Source organism: Urocitellus parryii, chromosome 1 (assembly GCF_045843805.1).
Source record: "Urocitellus parryii isolate mUroPar1 chromosome 1, mUroPar1.hap1, whole genome shotgun sequence".
Taxonomy (NCBI): Eukaryota; Metazoa; Chordata; class Mammalia; order Rodentia; family Sciuridae; genus Urocitellus; species Urocitellus parryii.
In genome coordinates, this window is record NC_135531.1 from 42,588,305 (window position 1) to 42,603,265 (window position 14,961).

Genomic DNA, 14,961 nt, shown 5'->3' on the forward strand with positions numbered 1-14,961 from the left:
GATGTGGTGGATCTTCTCTCAGGCCCAGAGATGATCAGTCATGAGAATCTCACTTCCTTTTGCTGGTATTTGGACGATTGGTGGAGAGTTGGAAATCATGTTGCTGAATTCTAGGCAATGTGCCACAAAAAGAATAATAAATGATTAGGGAGGAATTCTCCTTGTAAGATTAAAATAATAATACAAGTAAAATAGGAGTCTCTCTAAAAGATGGTGAAATGAGATGGACATTATTATCCCAAGTACATGTATGAAGACACAAATGGTGTGACTCTGTGTACAATCAGAGTCATGAAAAATTGTGCTCTATATGTGTACTATGAATTGAAATGTATTCTGCTGTCATGTATAACAAATTAGAATAAATAAATAAATTTTAAAAAAAATAAGAGCCTCTAAGAAAAAGTCATTTTGTCCTTTCTCTTATCCACTGTGATTTGTCTTGAATGTGACTGTATTGCTTGGAGTTTTGGCAGCCATCTGACAAGGACAAAGAATTGGACAAAAGAGTGAGATGCTAAGGAAGGAATGATGCTGAGGAAGGTAGGGCAGAGGGAACAAAAGAGCTTCCATCCTTGATAACAACCTTGAATTGCTGAGCCAGCCTTGGACCACACACTTCCAGAACGCTAATTGAGATATTGGCATATTATGGTCTACAGGGAAAATTCAAGAACTAAGGATTATTTTTACATTTTTCAAAGGCTGATTTTAAAAAAAAAGGTGAATGAATAACAGAGACTGATTGGGGCCCACAAAACCAAAATGTTTATTAAGTTACTCTTTACAGAAAAAAAATTTGCCAATCCCCAACATAAACCACTTATATTGAAGGTCTTGTGATTGGAAATCCAAAGCAAGTACTCATACAAGTACTAATATCTTCATTTTACAACTGCAGAAACTAATATTTGGTCAGTGCAATTAGAGAATTCAAATACAAATTTGTCATTATTTCTATTCATTAAAAAGTAAAGCCAAATTGAAGGTCCACAAAAGCATTTAACAAACTTTTTTCTCTTAGAAGCTTCCAATAGTATTTCTACTACTGTTAGGCTTGATTTCACAAGTCAGAAAAGATAAAATCTTTGGTGAAATATAAAGCATGCAGTGAATATCTTCAAAGGAAGATCCATTATCTGGATCATCACCGCATTTTCTGCAATAGGAAAACAAAACTAGGGACCCCATGGAGAAGGCACTGCAGAAAAACACCACATAAACAGACTCACTGGGGTGATAAATTGCCTCTCCTACTGCTGAGGCGGTTCTTGCACTTCCTGCTGACTCACTCAGAGCGAATCCTCAATGAAAAATATTCAAAGCTTTAACTCCATGTCCCATTAAGACTGCTGCTTTTCAGTGGGGCCAATACATTCAGTAGCACCTTGGTAAAGGGTTTAAATATTGACAAAAGCTTATGAATACTGGGTGAATCATGTCCAGCAGAGGTCATACAAAACCTGCCATGGAAAGCCTATGAGTGCTGTTCAGAAGTTCCAATAAACACCCACCAACCCTAGGGTCATGACAGTGAGTGGCTAGCAAGGTCAGGTTGGTTTTCTTCCTTCTTCCTTCCTTCCTTCCTCTCTCTTTCTTTCTTTCTTTTGTGCCTATCCTAGTACCTGGTACATGTAGGTGGTCAATAAGAAACACAGCCCCCAATCTAGACCCAGTACTGGTTGTGCTTCAGCGTTGGGTTGGTTTGTCGGCAGAGCTTGATCATGTCGGGATCCAGGTTCATCCACGTCTCCCAAGGAGCACATCTTTCTGTTGGTTCAGCCACTGGAGAGGCCATTTGTCCACATGGAGGAGCCCTGAAAAGACTGGCTGGGGGACTGCTGGAGCTTTTCATGAGGGGTGTCACCGTGACGGTAGGAACTGTTATACTCCTTTCTGGCCTACAACTTGGGGTTGTGGGTTCTAGGTTGGCCTGGGGCTCGATAAGAGGTTTTGCCTTTTCTTTCCTCTGGCCCAGCAGCCAGACACACAAGGCCACCACAGTCAACATTAGCAGAAGGAATACTGCAGCCAAGGGTATAATGACGATCAGCGGGTAACTGCTTTCTCTGAGCTGAGTGGGTGCCCCAGAGCTGGCTTTGGTAGCAGCTGGTGGCCAAATGCTAGTGGTAGGAGAGACCTTGTCATCCAAACTTGGCTCTTCACCACTGAAGGGTCCCCAGGGATCTGCTCTGTGTGATCTAGCCTGGGTCAGCTTCCCCAGAGTTTCCATCTGTGTCAGTGCCACGGGTCCTGAAGAAACCACAGGCTTTTTCTGCAAGAGAACTGAGGTCACGAGGTTATCACCAGTAACTAGTAAAGGAACATCTGATGTAAGAGTCTGCAAAAGCCAGGGGTCAAGCGGCATGATGATGAAGGGGAGATGACCGATTGCTGGCTGTACATGATCTGCCCTGAGCAAGAAAGTGAAGGAATCATTCAGCATATCAGTGCCTGATAGATTGGCATGTGGATCGAGCATCAATAGCCCTTGGTCAATGTCCCTCTGAGTGAATAGAGTTGCATCTTCCATTACAGTGCTGTGAATCACTCTTCGTATAAGTCTTCCGTGGACAGGGGGTTCTGTCACTTCAAATTTGGGATCACTGTTAGTCATGTTAGCAAGCTCAGTAGCATCAAGGTCCTTTCTTCTCAGCTGATGAGCCACCCTGTTGGCAATTTTCAGATTTGATGTAACCCTCAATAACGGCTGCACTCTGATACCCAGGGTTTGTCCTGTCAGGTTGCATTCTGATGTAAACAGTGAAAACCGTAACTGGTCCTCTGAGGCCGTGAGGTTTGTCATGTGGTAGGAGAGTCTTCCTGAATCCAAATCCTCCTGTCCAAAGCTGCTGACCACCTGGTTTCCAATCAGCAGGTGCCCGTGTTGGAGAGGCCATGTTATTCGGTAAATGATCTGGGGGCTCCTTCCATTTGTCACTGCTGACAGGTGAGCATTAGTGATGGGGACCGTTGTCTGGCCTTGTGGGACAAAAAGGTCTGTGAGGTTCATGAGGGTGATGGAAATGGGAATGACGTCCAGGTGGAAGAGCTTGTAGAGAGGGCGGTGTTCACCATCAGTCACACTGAAGTAAAACACTCCAGAGGATAGGCTTCCGTCTTGTGCAAACCACACCTGAGAGTTATCTATGTCAGCTTGGGTGAATTGATGAACAAGTGTGTCTGGAGGGTAAGTCATTGCCAAAAAGCCATTACTGGGGTGACGGATGATTGTATATCTGATCTCATCTGGAGGGCTGTCTAGATCTTCCACTTTTAGGACTTCAGGTCCCACAGCCACCCTACTGCCTTGCAGAACTTTCAACCGAAGTCCTTTTGTCTTTAATTCTGGTGCCTGGTCATTCACGGGAGTGATGGTGATGTTAAACATCTCCTCAATAAAGTCAGCCTCCGGCTTGGTGACAGACTTATGCTTTTCATTTGACCAAACAGCAAAGGTGAAACCATCAGCCAGTGTTTCAGAGTCATCGTGAAGGTATGTGAGTCTAAGTTTATTAATTAGAGACTGGGAGAAATTAGGTTTTCCTTTGGTAAGATTTCTTTCTCCAACCATAATGGTTCCATGATAAGGAAGAGATATAATCTGGAACCAAATTTCATAGGAAGAACGCTGAGATTCAGGTAGTTTAAATAAGAGGTTGGAAGCATCTAACTTAGATTGGTCAATTAGAACTCTGTCTCCCTCTTTTACAGCAGCTCCTGTTAAAACATAAAGAACAAAGTGACATCTCATTAGAACATTCGGATGATGGCTGTAAATCACTTTCTCCTACTAGATTATTCTAAACACTTGGTTGTTTATGTACCTAAATTAACATTTCTACCCAAGGCATGTGAAAAAAAAAAGAATTTTAAATACAAACCCACAGGTACACAATTAGGAAAACATTTCAGGCAAGTAATATGCCCTAAAACTTTAGATTCACTTACTAAGTGGTAATTTCCTAACTTATCTACTACTGGACTTTCTCTTGCTATGGAAACAAATGCAGCTTTCAATACCTCTTTCCTTTCAAAAACTTACCTAAATTGTCATTTTCATTTCCTATCAACAGTTTTCAGTCACGGGCATTGTGAAGTCCCCTTTCAGAGGTACAAATAAAATTATTTAAAGCCAAGTTGCCATCCTTTCCCCAATACAGCCATTAAGGTCATGAGAGGAAATAGAAGAGGCTCAGAGAAAGAGGACATATAACAAAATAACAGATTGTTATAACTGTATTAGTTTTATTTCAAAGGTTGGCATCATAGCATTGACAAAAGTGAAAGATTTCTTCCCCAATTGTTCCTATTTTAATATAGGTAAGGTACTGACCATATCCTGTAGCATTACCTGTGTTTGCGAGCAGGCAACTCTGCTGACCAGGCTCCTGAACTTCATATGAAATGCTAATGCGGAACTCCTTGGGGCCTAGAGCTGCTGCTGGTGGGGAGGACGCTATGAATGTGAAAGAGTCTTCTGCAGTCCAGCCTGTGTTCACTCGATCCACATGCTCGTATAATATCAGGCCTTCACTGACCTAGAAAAACAGTAAGAAAAATTATCCCCTAGCTTCCAGGATGATGCAAGGATTAATATGTACCCTACCTGGAGGACATAAGATCTTCTCATGGCTTACTCTATTCAGGCTCAAATAATTGCACATATCCATGTAAAGCAGGGACACAGAAAAGGTGGTAACTTGTTTTCCAAATCAAGGGGATTCTAAATTTAAGTGGGTCTCATTAGTGCCCAGGTCAAAACTGCCCAGGATAAACTATCATATAATTTACAGAACTTTTGAGTCTACTGCATCAGTCAATATATGAAGTACAGAAGTCTGGCTCTCTGAATATGTATTGCTCTGGCTCAGTGCTAGTTTAGTGGATATATACAGAACCAGAGTTGTAGGAAGTGTCTATGGAAGGTAAGCTCCTTGTCCCAGAGTGCCCCAAAACTGTTGGTGAGGAGATTCTTGTTCCTTACACTATTCGAGGATGAGGCAAGGATGGTGTCATTGGGGGATTTTAAATGGGGATGAGAAATCACCATCTCTCCACATTTCCTCAGAAAGGAACAGATTGCTTATGAGAAATTGAATTACTCTGATTAAAAGAAATCCAATTTGGATTGGAAATTGGAAACTCTATTATCTTCTTCAAAGATGGTCATTTCTGGTAGTAATAGCAACTCAGCTCCACAGAAGTTCCTGGAAAATGAGACTTCTTGATTTAACAGTCCTACCATTTCTATTCCTAGCTTCAGATTTGTGACAAAAGGTCATAAACATATTCCTCCTCCCAGAAACAGGAGATTGTGCCATGAATTTTGGACCTGAGGATGTTCCTAAAAGGTCCCTGCTCTGCTTCATAAGGCAAAAGAAATCCAATTTCTTTATTTTTAAAAAATATTTTTAGTTATAGATTGACACAATACCTTTATTTATTTATTTTATGTGGTGCTGAGGATTGAACCCAGTGCCTCACACATGCTAGGCAAGCGCTCTACCACTGAGCCACAATCCCAACTCAAGAAGTCCAATTTCTTATAACTGTAAGTAAACTAGTATTTTAACCAGGAGGAAAGATTTTCTTAGATTTTCTTGAAAACTGGTCACTCTTGTCCATTAGTACTTGGATGTAAGTAACAATTAGCTTTCCTAAATACACACACACACACACACACACACACACACACACACACACATATATATATATATATATATATATATATATATACTTTTTTATTGAAATAATAAAATGTTCCAAGGAAAAATAACTGGAGAAGAGTCCTAGACATGGTTTATATTTCAAGAGTCTAGTGGAGGAGAAGTCTCATTGAAATTCTATTTTTGAAGAAGCATTTCAAGAGTGAGAAATGAAATGTCAAAAACCAGTTGACTCATTTTGCACTGGAGAGTGAGAGAATTGAATCAGAGGGATCTTGAGCATCGGGATTTTAAGACTGGATAGAAAGTGCTGAAGTGAAGGGGAATAAGAGTGACTGTGGGATTCCCACTTGCCAGTCACACCCTGAAGGAGGACTGCAGGGGAATAGAGTCTTTAATGTTGCAAAGAGGGTTTTAGCCTCTCCAGCTTCAGGAGCCGGATTCTAAGGGCTATGTATGTGAGCATGCAGGTTTGCAGGTGGGTATGTGTGTGTGTGTGTGGTACTAATAGCAACTCAACCCCACAGCAGTTCCTGGAAAGGGCCCAGAAAGAAAGAAGGAGGCCAGGATTTGATGAGACAAAAAGAATGGAGTGAACCTGAGGAGAGAAGGATCTCAGAGAAGGTTGGGGATTTTGTCACCTCAAATGGAAAAATGGCCTTAGGAACAGCTTCCAACAGCTCTACATATTTCCACTGTATTAAAAATGGATGGATAAGCCACTTAGCTGAATACCTGAGCTCTGGGATTAAGAAGGGGAGGGGAGGTTTTTATCCTCTGAATTTACATTAGCCCAGATATTTTCCTCTTTTAGAGAAAAGGTCTTTCTGGAATAACATTAAAACCAATTTAGAATTCCAACTAAGAAACATAGTAGGAAAACAATATGATAAAAATCACCATTTGACAACTATAACAGCCATAATGTTTTAGGCAAGATCCTAAAATGATTGCTAAAATAGGCTAAAGCATGATGAGAAAGAGGATTGTTAAATGGTTACAAAGTGTCTCCTCAAGACACTGATTTATCACAATAGGGAGAAAAGCACTTGCTCAATGGAGAAACCCAAAAGGCAGTGCTCCACCAAGCAATGAATAAATGTCTTCACTCCCTGACAGAGCCAACATCAAAGCCTGCTGATAGGAAACTCTGAGAAGAACCAACAGCTCCCATGGCATTCCTGCCCAGAATGCACACGCTGAATGTGATCACAAGGAAACATCAGATAAAATATCAGATAAGATCAAACTCAAGGGCATTCTGCAGAGAACTGGCCTGTAGCCTTTAAAAAATTTTTTAAAAAGGCAAGATCATAAAAGACAATATAATAGAACTGAGAAGTGTTTCTACTTATTAAAGGAGACTAAAGAAACTTGACAACTAAATGCTATGTTTCATGCTGTGTGTAATTTCTCTTTTGCTATAAAGGACACTTACTAAAACAATTTGGGAAATTTGAATAAGATCTATAAGTTGTACAATAGATTTATAGCAATGTTAATTTTACAATTGTGAAAATTATACTGTGGTTATATCAGAGAAAACCTTGTTTTTAGAAGTAATTTCTAAAGGAAATCCTGTAGTGTTTTACTATATCAGCTTCAAGAAAGGACCAATAATCCCTATTCTCTGATGACCCACATATGCAGAGGGACAGGGACCAACCCACAATGTCTTGGGGACTCTAAAATCAAGAAGTGATTTTTTTCCTATTCTGAGTTAGTCTATCTCCCTCCTCCCAAAACTACCTCCCACTCCCACAGCCTCAAACTTGGGCCTTTAACAAGGCTGTCATCCTGTGTCACCCAGGAATGGGTAGATGTGGTTCCAAATCTTAGAACTTCTCAGAGTAATGCTTTTATTTGAAGGAACAATATTACAAGATCCATGGATGGCAGAGATCTAAACCTTCTGTATCTCAGATTGTTGATTTCTAAGGAACCACAAAGAACTTTTGTCAGATATTAAAAAGGGATTTGACTCTAAGGACAGGGCCCTACTGAACTTTCTGTGATGCGTTAAAGTTTACATCTGAGAGGCTGCTGAAAGTTTAAAGAAGTTGGGAATGAATGGACCCTTGCCCTTGCCCCATTGCAGGGCTGGTTGGTAGCACAGCTGGGGACAGAAGCCACATCTCCCACATCTCCAGGCACTCAAGAGAGCTTTCTTGTATAGTACTTTACTGAGAGGAACTCTTTGGCTCCAACTGCTTGAATTACTGCTCTTATTCCTCTAAGGAAGAAAAGGACACTTAATATGAAAATGAAAGCAGAAGAGTGTAGTAGATTTTGAGCCTTGGATCAATGAGAGTTGAATTCAAATGTAAATGCAAGCAATTTTCAGCTCTGTGGTCTGCATGCCACTCATTTAACCTCTCTGGACCTCCATCTGTGCATTAAAATACAGAATAATGTCTTTCAGATGTGCATTTAATCTAATGGGCTTATAACAATATCAGTGCTCAAAATGGCAGGCCTTGGGCCTTCTAGGTCTTTCTAAAGAGTGTCTAAGTCCTCACTGACCAGTTAGTTGCTCACTGGGACATGGGGGAGATTCTAGTTAAGATGGAAGGCTATACTCATTTTTTTTGTAGTGAATCCCTGCATGAAGATATTAGGCAATCTGAAAGTCCTAAAACATGTCTAATAAAATAAATATTTTTTTCTCATAATAATGAGAATTGGTAGAATTTGTAGGCTGAAGTTGTTGGCACATATCTGGAAGCTTAGTTCTAGCTCCTTTGTAATTAAGTATTTGTTTACCATTCTACTACTGGGCATTTCAATAAATATTTGTTTAATAAAAAAATAAACTACTTTTTATAACATTTTATAAAATTTAATTAGAAAGTATGTACATTTATAATCATTAAGCAGTGGAAATAAGGCAATCCAGGATATTTCTTACACATGGAAAAATTAACAAAAACACATGAAAATACCTAAGTTTTATTGAACCCTAAATACAAAGTCCAGGCATTCTACAAGGCACTTAACGTAACTCATTTTATTTTATTTCTTTTCTTTTGGGTGATACTGGTGATTGAGCCCATAGATACTCTACCACTGAAATATATCCCCAGCCCCTTTCTAAATTTTATTTGTTAGGGCCCACTTCACAGATTGGAAAAGGCTCAGAAAATGTAAATAAACAATAAATGGGACAGCCTAGTTTTGAACCTAGTCCTATGTAACTCCAGAGTTCATCCTTTTCCCACTAAGAGTTGCATTCACAGTCAGTGAGCTTTTAGGCAAAAAATAACTTCCCAAGATAAGCTCTCGGACTTCAAGGAGACTAGTAATTGGGAAAGTCAGTGGGTAAGGATGAGGAAGGCAGACAAATACTACTTTGTGGTCTGGCCTGGCCAGAACAGTCAGTATCAGCCAGAGGTTGTCCAGACTTGTAAAGATTCAAAGAAATAGTTCATTCTATAGACTGTGTTTGTTATAAGTGGCAAAATTAAAGAAAGGTAGCATTCCAGTTCTTCTACAAGAGGGCCATTTTTTAAATCAGAAGACACAAGGAGGAAAAGGGTGGGGTGGAAGGAAAAGGATTTTTTTCACTGGGGATCATTCCTGTTTCAAGGCCATCTAGGTACCTAGCAGATACCTGTGTGCAGGAGGCTAAGTGTTTTAAACCTGAATCCAGAGAGCTAAGGTCATGTGATTGTCCTTGGATGAATCCAGTGAGCAACAGGAGCTCAGATACACCATGCGTGCTGGAGTCATCGTGTCATGGAATCTGATAATTTCTTTTATTTTGGGTGATACTGGGGATTGAACCCAGAGATGCTCTACTCCTAAGCTATATCCCCAGCCCCTAACTTTTATTTTTAGACAAGGTCTCACTAAGTTGTGGGAGCAGCCTCAAACTTGTGATCCTTCTGCCCCAGCCCCCTGAGGTGCTGGGCTTCTAGCACCTGGCTTGACAATGTTTTTCTTTTTTCCTAAAGACATTTTATAGGTCCATAATAAGTACACGTGGACAGGACCGAATGTAGAAGAATGGAATAGTCAAACATGGCCAAAAGACAGGGTTGGAATACTCAAGAGAATATCTTCACTCTGAGGGTCTTTCTAAATATAGCTCCTCAGGATCCTGATAAGAAAACCAGAGCACAGTTCTTTTATACTGATTCTTCCCATAGTGGGGCTTAAATGTCAAACATAGCTTTGAAATTCCAATTGGCAAACAGAGTAACCAAATTATCTCAGGGTCAGTCTGGGGATGGGGAGGGAGAGATGGAGACAGAATCCACCCACTTGGTTCCACAACACAACGGCTTTACCCAAAGTCCGTGTCTCTGGGTAGGATAGTGTCTGGCCAGAAGAAGCAAAGGAAAGAGGACTGATCCCCAAATTTCTATCTTGGGCAGGTTTTCTTTCTTTTATTTTTTTTAATGTTGTAGTTGGACACAATACTTTTATTTTACTTTTATGTGGTGCTGAGGATCAAACCCAGCACCCTGCTTGTGCTAGGTGAGTGCTCTAACCACTGAGCCACAACCCCAGTCCCTTGGGCAGGTGTTCATAGGGAAAAGAAACTACAGAAAGCCAAACAATTCAAGAAGATAAGGCCTCTAAGGTTCTGTGAGGATTAACAAAAGAAAACCCTAAAAGCTATCCCCCTGAAGGCACCAAGATCCTGTGCTCCTGAAAGGTGAGCTCAGAGGATGACTCCCCTCTGTGTGCTCTTTCTCTTTTCCACCAGAACTGGCCCCTTGTGGCTGCAGAAAACAGCCTAGTCACAAAGTTTCCAGAAGAGATCAGAAGTCCAGGACAGCTCAGGGTGCCAAGGGTTAGAGAGTTCCCAGGTATCAGGTTAAATAACTCAGGCTGGGTTAAGACCCAGGAGTGATTACACCACTGGGAATGGGTAGAAGCCTGAGTTCCTGAGGCTTCTACCTCAGGAAACCTGAGTTCCTAAATGGTTCTATCTCTCTTCTCAAAGCCAACAATTCTAACAGACAGAATCATCTCTGGTTATTCAAAGTCTTTGGGCCAAGACCCAGCAGTTATTTCCAGTTCGAACAATGAGCAGGTGACTAGGTAACAGCACAATAATTATTACACATGGAAAAACACTCTCTGTGTAATTCAGTGACTTGTAATGGCAAAAACAAGATTGCTGAAACAACAACTACAACAACAAAAAACTGGCAGAAAATGTCCACAATGACTACTGAGTCTAGCGCCATTGAGCTAGGGGTCCCCATTAAGCAGAGGTAGGGGTGAGATAGATTAATTAATAACAGGAGACACTGATCCCTCCCCGATAAGCAAATTCAGGGACCAAATCTTAATGAGCCATTAAGTTGATTGCATTCACCATTACATAGTAATAAATTAATTTCTATCCCATGGGAAGGTGTTCACCATTTCTTAAAAATTTTAAATGTTGTCTGGAGCAATACACCCAGGTTCTGGGAGAAGTAATTTAGACATATTTAGACCCAGAAATGATTGTATAATTTTCTAAATGTGGCTCTGGGAACCTGTATCTGTGTGGCAGCAGTAGGCAGAGACTAAGATGGATGAGCTCCCATCCACAACAGCACAATAACCAAAATGCAATTACTGGCTTTGTGGAAAGAGGCCAGGCATCATAAACGTCAACCCCGGAACACTTTGCTTTTTAATGACTCTAAATTATCTCAACAAGCACTGGAATGAAAATCACTCAATTAGCTTACAGCTCTACTTGGAAGAGCTCAGTGCTTTATAAAATTAGATTCTTATTTTGTCCATATACCCTTTAAAAGGAACAATCATTTCTCTAAATCTGTTTTTTTAAAAAGCTGTCATTTAATTTTAAAATCTGATGATTTACTCTCTTGGAATGCTCATGTTTAATCCTTCAGCAGCAGATTTTCAGCAAAAGTTTCTGTGGTTTATCTTATTTCCATCTAGACAGATATAATATGGCAAATAGCAGGAAGGTTACTTATATATCTTGGTAGGCTGACATGGTATGGTTTTTAAAAAATGGTGAATTTATTCTGGAGTAAGAAAATATTTTTGAGCAATAACATAACAAAATTTTTCCTCCTGATTGTTTTGCCAAAGTATGATATTAAGCATACTAGAGCCAAAATTTCTTTCATAAGTTATTTCTATCCAAAGTCACTGATTAAAATGTTCATTTTCAATTATCCATCATAAGCAAGAAAGAGTAGTTTTGCCTCCCCTACTGGAGGGGACACATGGAGAAATGGGAACAATTTAATGTCTCAGGGACAGGTGTGAAAGAGCATGCAACCATCAGTCGCCTAAAACACTCCCGCAATTGGCTCTTGTGATTAGAAAAACTGGCCTAGGAAGCCAAACCTAAATCAAATCCATTTGATAACTTAACACTTTCAGAGCTGAACTTATCATATATTTAATTGGTTCCCAAGCACTCCCCTTTTTTTGCCAAAAAGACTGAAGAAGTTATGAAAGTGCATAGTACATTAACGTGTGTTAATAAGTATCTTCATTGAATATTTTGGAGAAAAGTACCCCTATCACCTCCAGGGCTGGGGATGGAACCTAGAGCCTCATACATCCTGGGCCAGTGATCTACCTCTGAGCTATGGTCTCCAACTCAAGAAAAAAGCATTTGATCCTCTTCACTACCTCCATAACCTGTCTCCATCAATTCTTTATTTTTTGGGGGGAGGGGGGGTGTGAGTACCAGGGATTGAACATAGGGGCACTTGCCCACTGAGCTGCATCCCCAGAACTATTTTGTATTTTATTTAGAGACAGGGTCTCACTGAGTTTCTTAGTGCCTCACTTTTGCTGAGGTTGGCTTTGAACTCATGATCCTTCTGCCTCATGCTCCAGAGCCACTGGGATTACATGTGTGCACCACAGTGCCCAGCCTACATCCCTTCTTTTATTTCCCCAAATTGTCTGGGTAATAAATCTGAGTCATCATAAAATGGTTGGGAGCTAATCTGGGTCATACTGACAGAAGACATAAAACTGCAGACTTCAGGAAAAGATAACACATCCCACATGCCTGTGAAAACGGAGACAGGATCTAGAAAGGGCAACACCAGGAAGACAAGAAATGTCTTCCTCTTCCCAAGTCACAAATAAAAATGTCCATTTTTGACCACACCAGCCAACCAGAACTGGAAATGCCTTCAGATCAGCACTCGTTGTGCTATATTTTCAGGTGATGATCTGCTTTTGCCAGGAATTTAATGTTTTAATACTTTCTCATTTTATTTTTAATAATAAGCATGTATTATATTTTTATATTAGAAAACAATGCACATGCTGAAACATCAAAATGAGCCACTACCCTGAAGGAGTCAGAGTTTTACATTTTGTTTTCTATCCCTCCAGAATTCTCTCTGCGTATTCTCTCCCCTACGCACATTACCTATGTTTTTTAGGATGGCCGAAGTGGGAAGAGAGTCAGGGTTTTCCAGTGACATGCAGATAAAGTTAACAAAACACATCCTGTTAAAATGACTCAACTTGGCAGCAGCAGCTCTTGGTTATTCCTATGAAGAGTCCTTCCACCATGCCTTTTTTTCTCTGACCACCACTGTGGAGCTCTCCCGGCCCCAAGCCTTATTCCTCCTCCAACCTGTGCACCATGCAAAGATGGAGTGTACAATCCCTGCACGGGGCCTCTTAGGTATTTCTGAGCCCTCTCCTCTCATCATCCCTTGGGGACATGAATTCAAGAACAACCAGGTACTCTCCCCAAAAGGAAACAATAAATGGGTTATAAGGTGAAGCAAATGTTATTCTCCTCTGACAACCTCATTTCCATTCACTAAATTACTGTAGCACATTAAAGTAAACACACTGGCCAATCCAGCGTCCCAGAAAATTGCCTTCCCTTGGGAAATTAGGCTTTTAGCTACTAGGAGAAAAAAGGGACTTTTCATACTTCCAAGAACAAAAAGATAATAACATCATCCTTAGCTACCATTTAATTAGTGTTTGCAATTCTCATAATTTTATATTACCATTCATTTTTATTATCAGTTGGACTTTCTCATACCAGAAGCAGGGCTGAGACACCATAGACAGAGTCTCTAGTTTTACCCGCTGCCCCAGCTGATCCGTGTGGTCGATCTAGCTATCCACCTTATACAAATGCTCGCTGGTAACCAAGAGACAGGCTGTTCCTTTAATGCAGCCTGCATGACTACCCCACTGGACCTTATGCCCCACATAGACTGAGAAAATATGCCACGGTAACCACTTTTCAGTCACTCTGTGACCTCTTAGAATTTACATCTGCCTGCTTTAAACCCACCAATCAAAATTCCCTTAGGAAACCTGTCTGGAGGACTCTGAACATAGCAGAAGCATTGGGGTCCTTTTCCTTCTTCGTGAGTTTTTTGCATATATAGCTTCTGGGTGTGCCATATACTCCCCAGGACCTATAAGTAATAAAATTTCTATTTCCATCTAGTATCTCTCCTAATGATGGGAGAGGTGCTCTCCATTTAAAGACCCTAACACATCTATTACCTGTCTTATTCCACACTTAAACACCAGGAGGAAAGCAGGGCTTTGTTGACAGTAGCTTGACTTAGAGTTGGGTCCCTGAGTTCAAATCCTGTCTCTGCTGCTTAAAAACTATGTACCTGTGGGCAAGTTGTGTAAACTTCTTGTGGTTTACAATCTGAGTCTCTCAATGGGGAAGCAATACATTAGAAAGCTTAGAACATTGCTTAGTGCATAGTGAATGATCAAAATGGTTTCAATGATCATTACTATTATATTTCCCATTTAACAGATGAGAAAACTGAGGTTTAAAAGATATGTAATTTGCCCTACGTCAAGAGCTAATCTAGATTTTCTGACTTTAAAGGTCAGTCACTCATAGTGCTCAGTCATTAGTTGTCAACAGTAAACATCTAATAGGTGCCAGATTTTGAAATTAGAAGCTCTCTCTACATACCACGTGCCCAAAATGCAGAAAGCATGAGCTGCTGTGCTGTATTTCTATAGACTGCAAATACATATGATATATTGTTTTAGTGAAAAAGGAATTGTCATATCCAGAGTGTGCCTTGTGTAAAAAGCCTGATACACAGTCTTTGTGCCCAACCCTGCATACAACACAACAATCTCTCCTTTGTCTTTTGAGTCAAAACACTGGACCAGGCACTGTGTGGCTGTGTCTGCTCAGAAGAGGAAAGGGCTGTGCAGTCAGAAGCCGGTTTATTAGGGAAGGAGGGTGGAACTCCTCTCTCACCACCCCTGACTTGCAGGGTGGTCAAGTTGTGCTTTGAGCTGGAGCCTGCTCCTGTCTCCACAGGGCCCTTCATTTCAG

At 40.6% G+C, this 14,961-nt stretch overlaps 1 protein-coding gene across 1 annotated transcript in view; it reads right to left on the bottom strand.

Moving 5' to 3' along the window:
* Nucleotides 1-788: 788 nt before the first annotated feature.
* Nucleotides 789-14,961, bottom strand: part of LOC113180809 (chondroitin sulfate proteoglycan 4-like) — a 52,501-nt gene continuing 38,328 nt past the window's right edge. Inside the window, exons 9-10 of the mRNA XM_077799067.1 lie at nt 4,355-4,541; nt 789-3,720 (exon numbers count right to left, since the gene is read on the bottom strand). Of these exons, the coding sequence (XP_077655193.1) occupies nt 1,667-3,720; nt 4,355-4,541 (2,241 nt within the window). The 3' untranslated portion in view covers nt 789-1,666. The remainder of the gene's footprint in view (nt 3,721-4,354; nt 4,542-14,961) is intronic.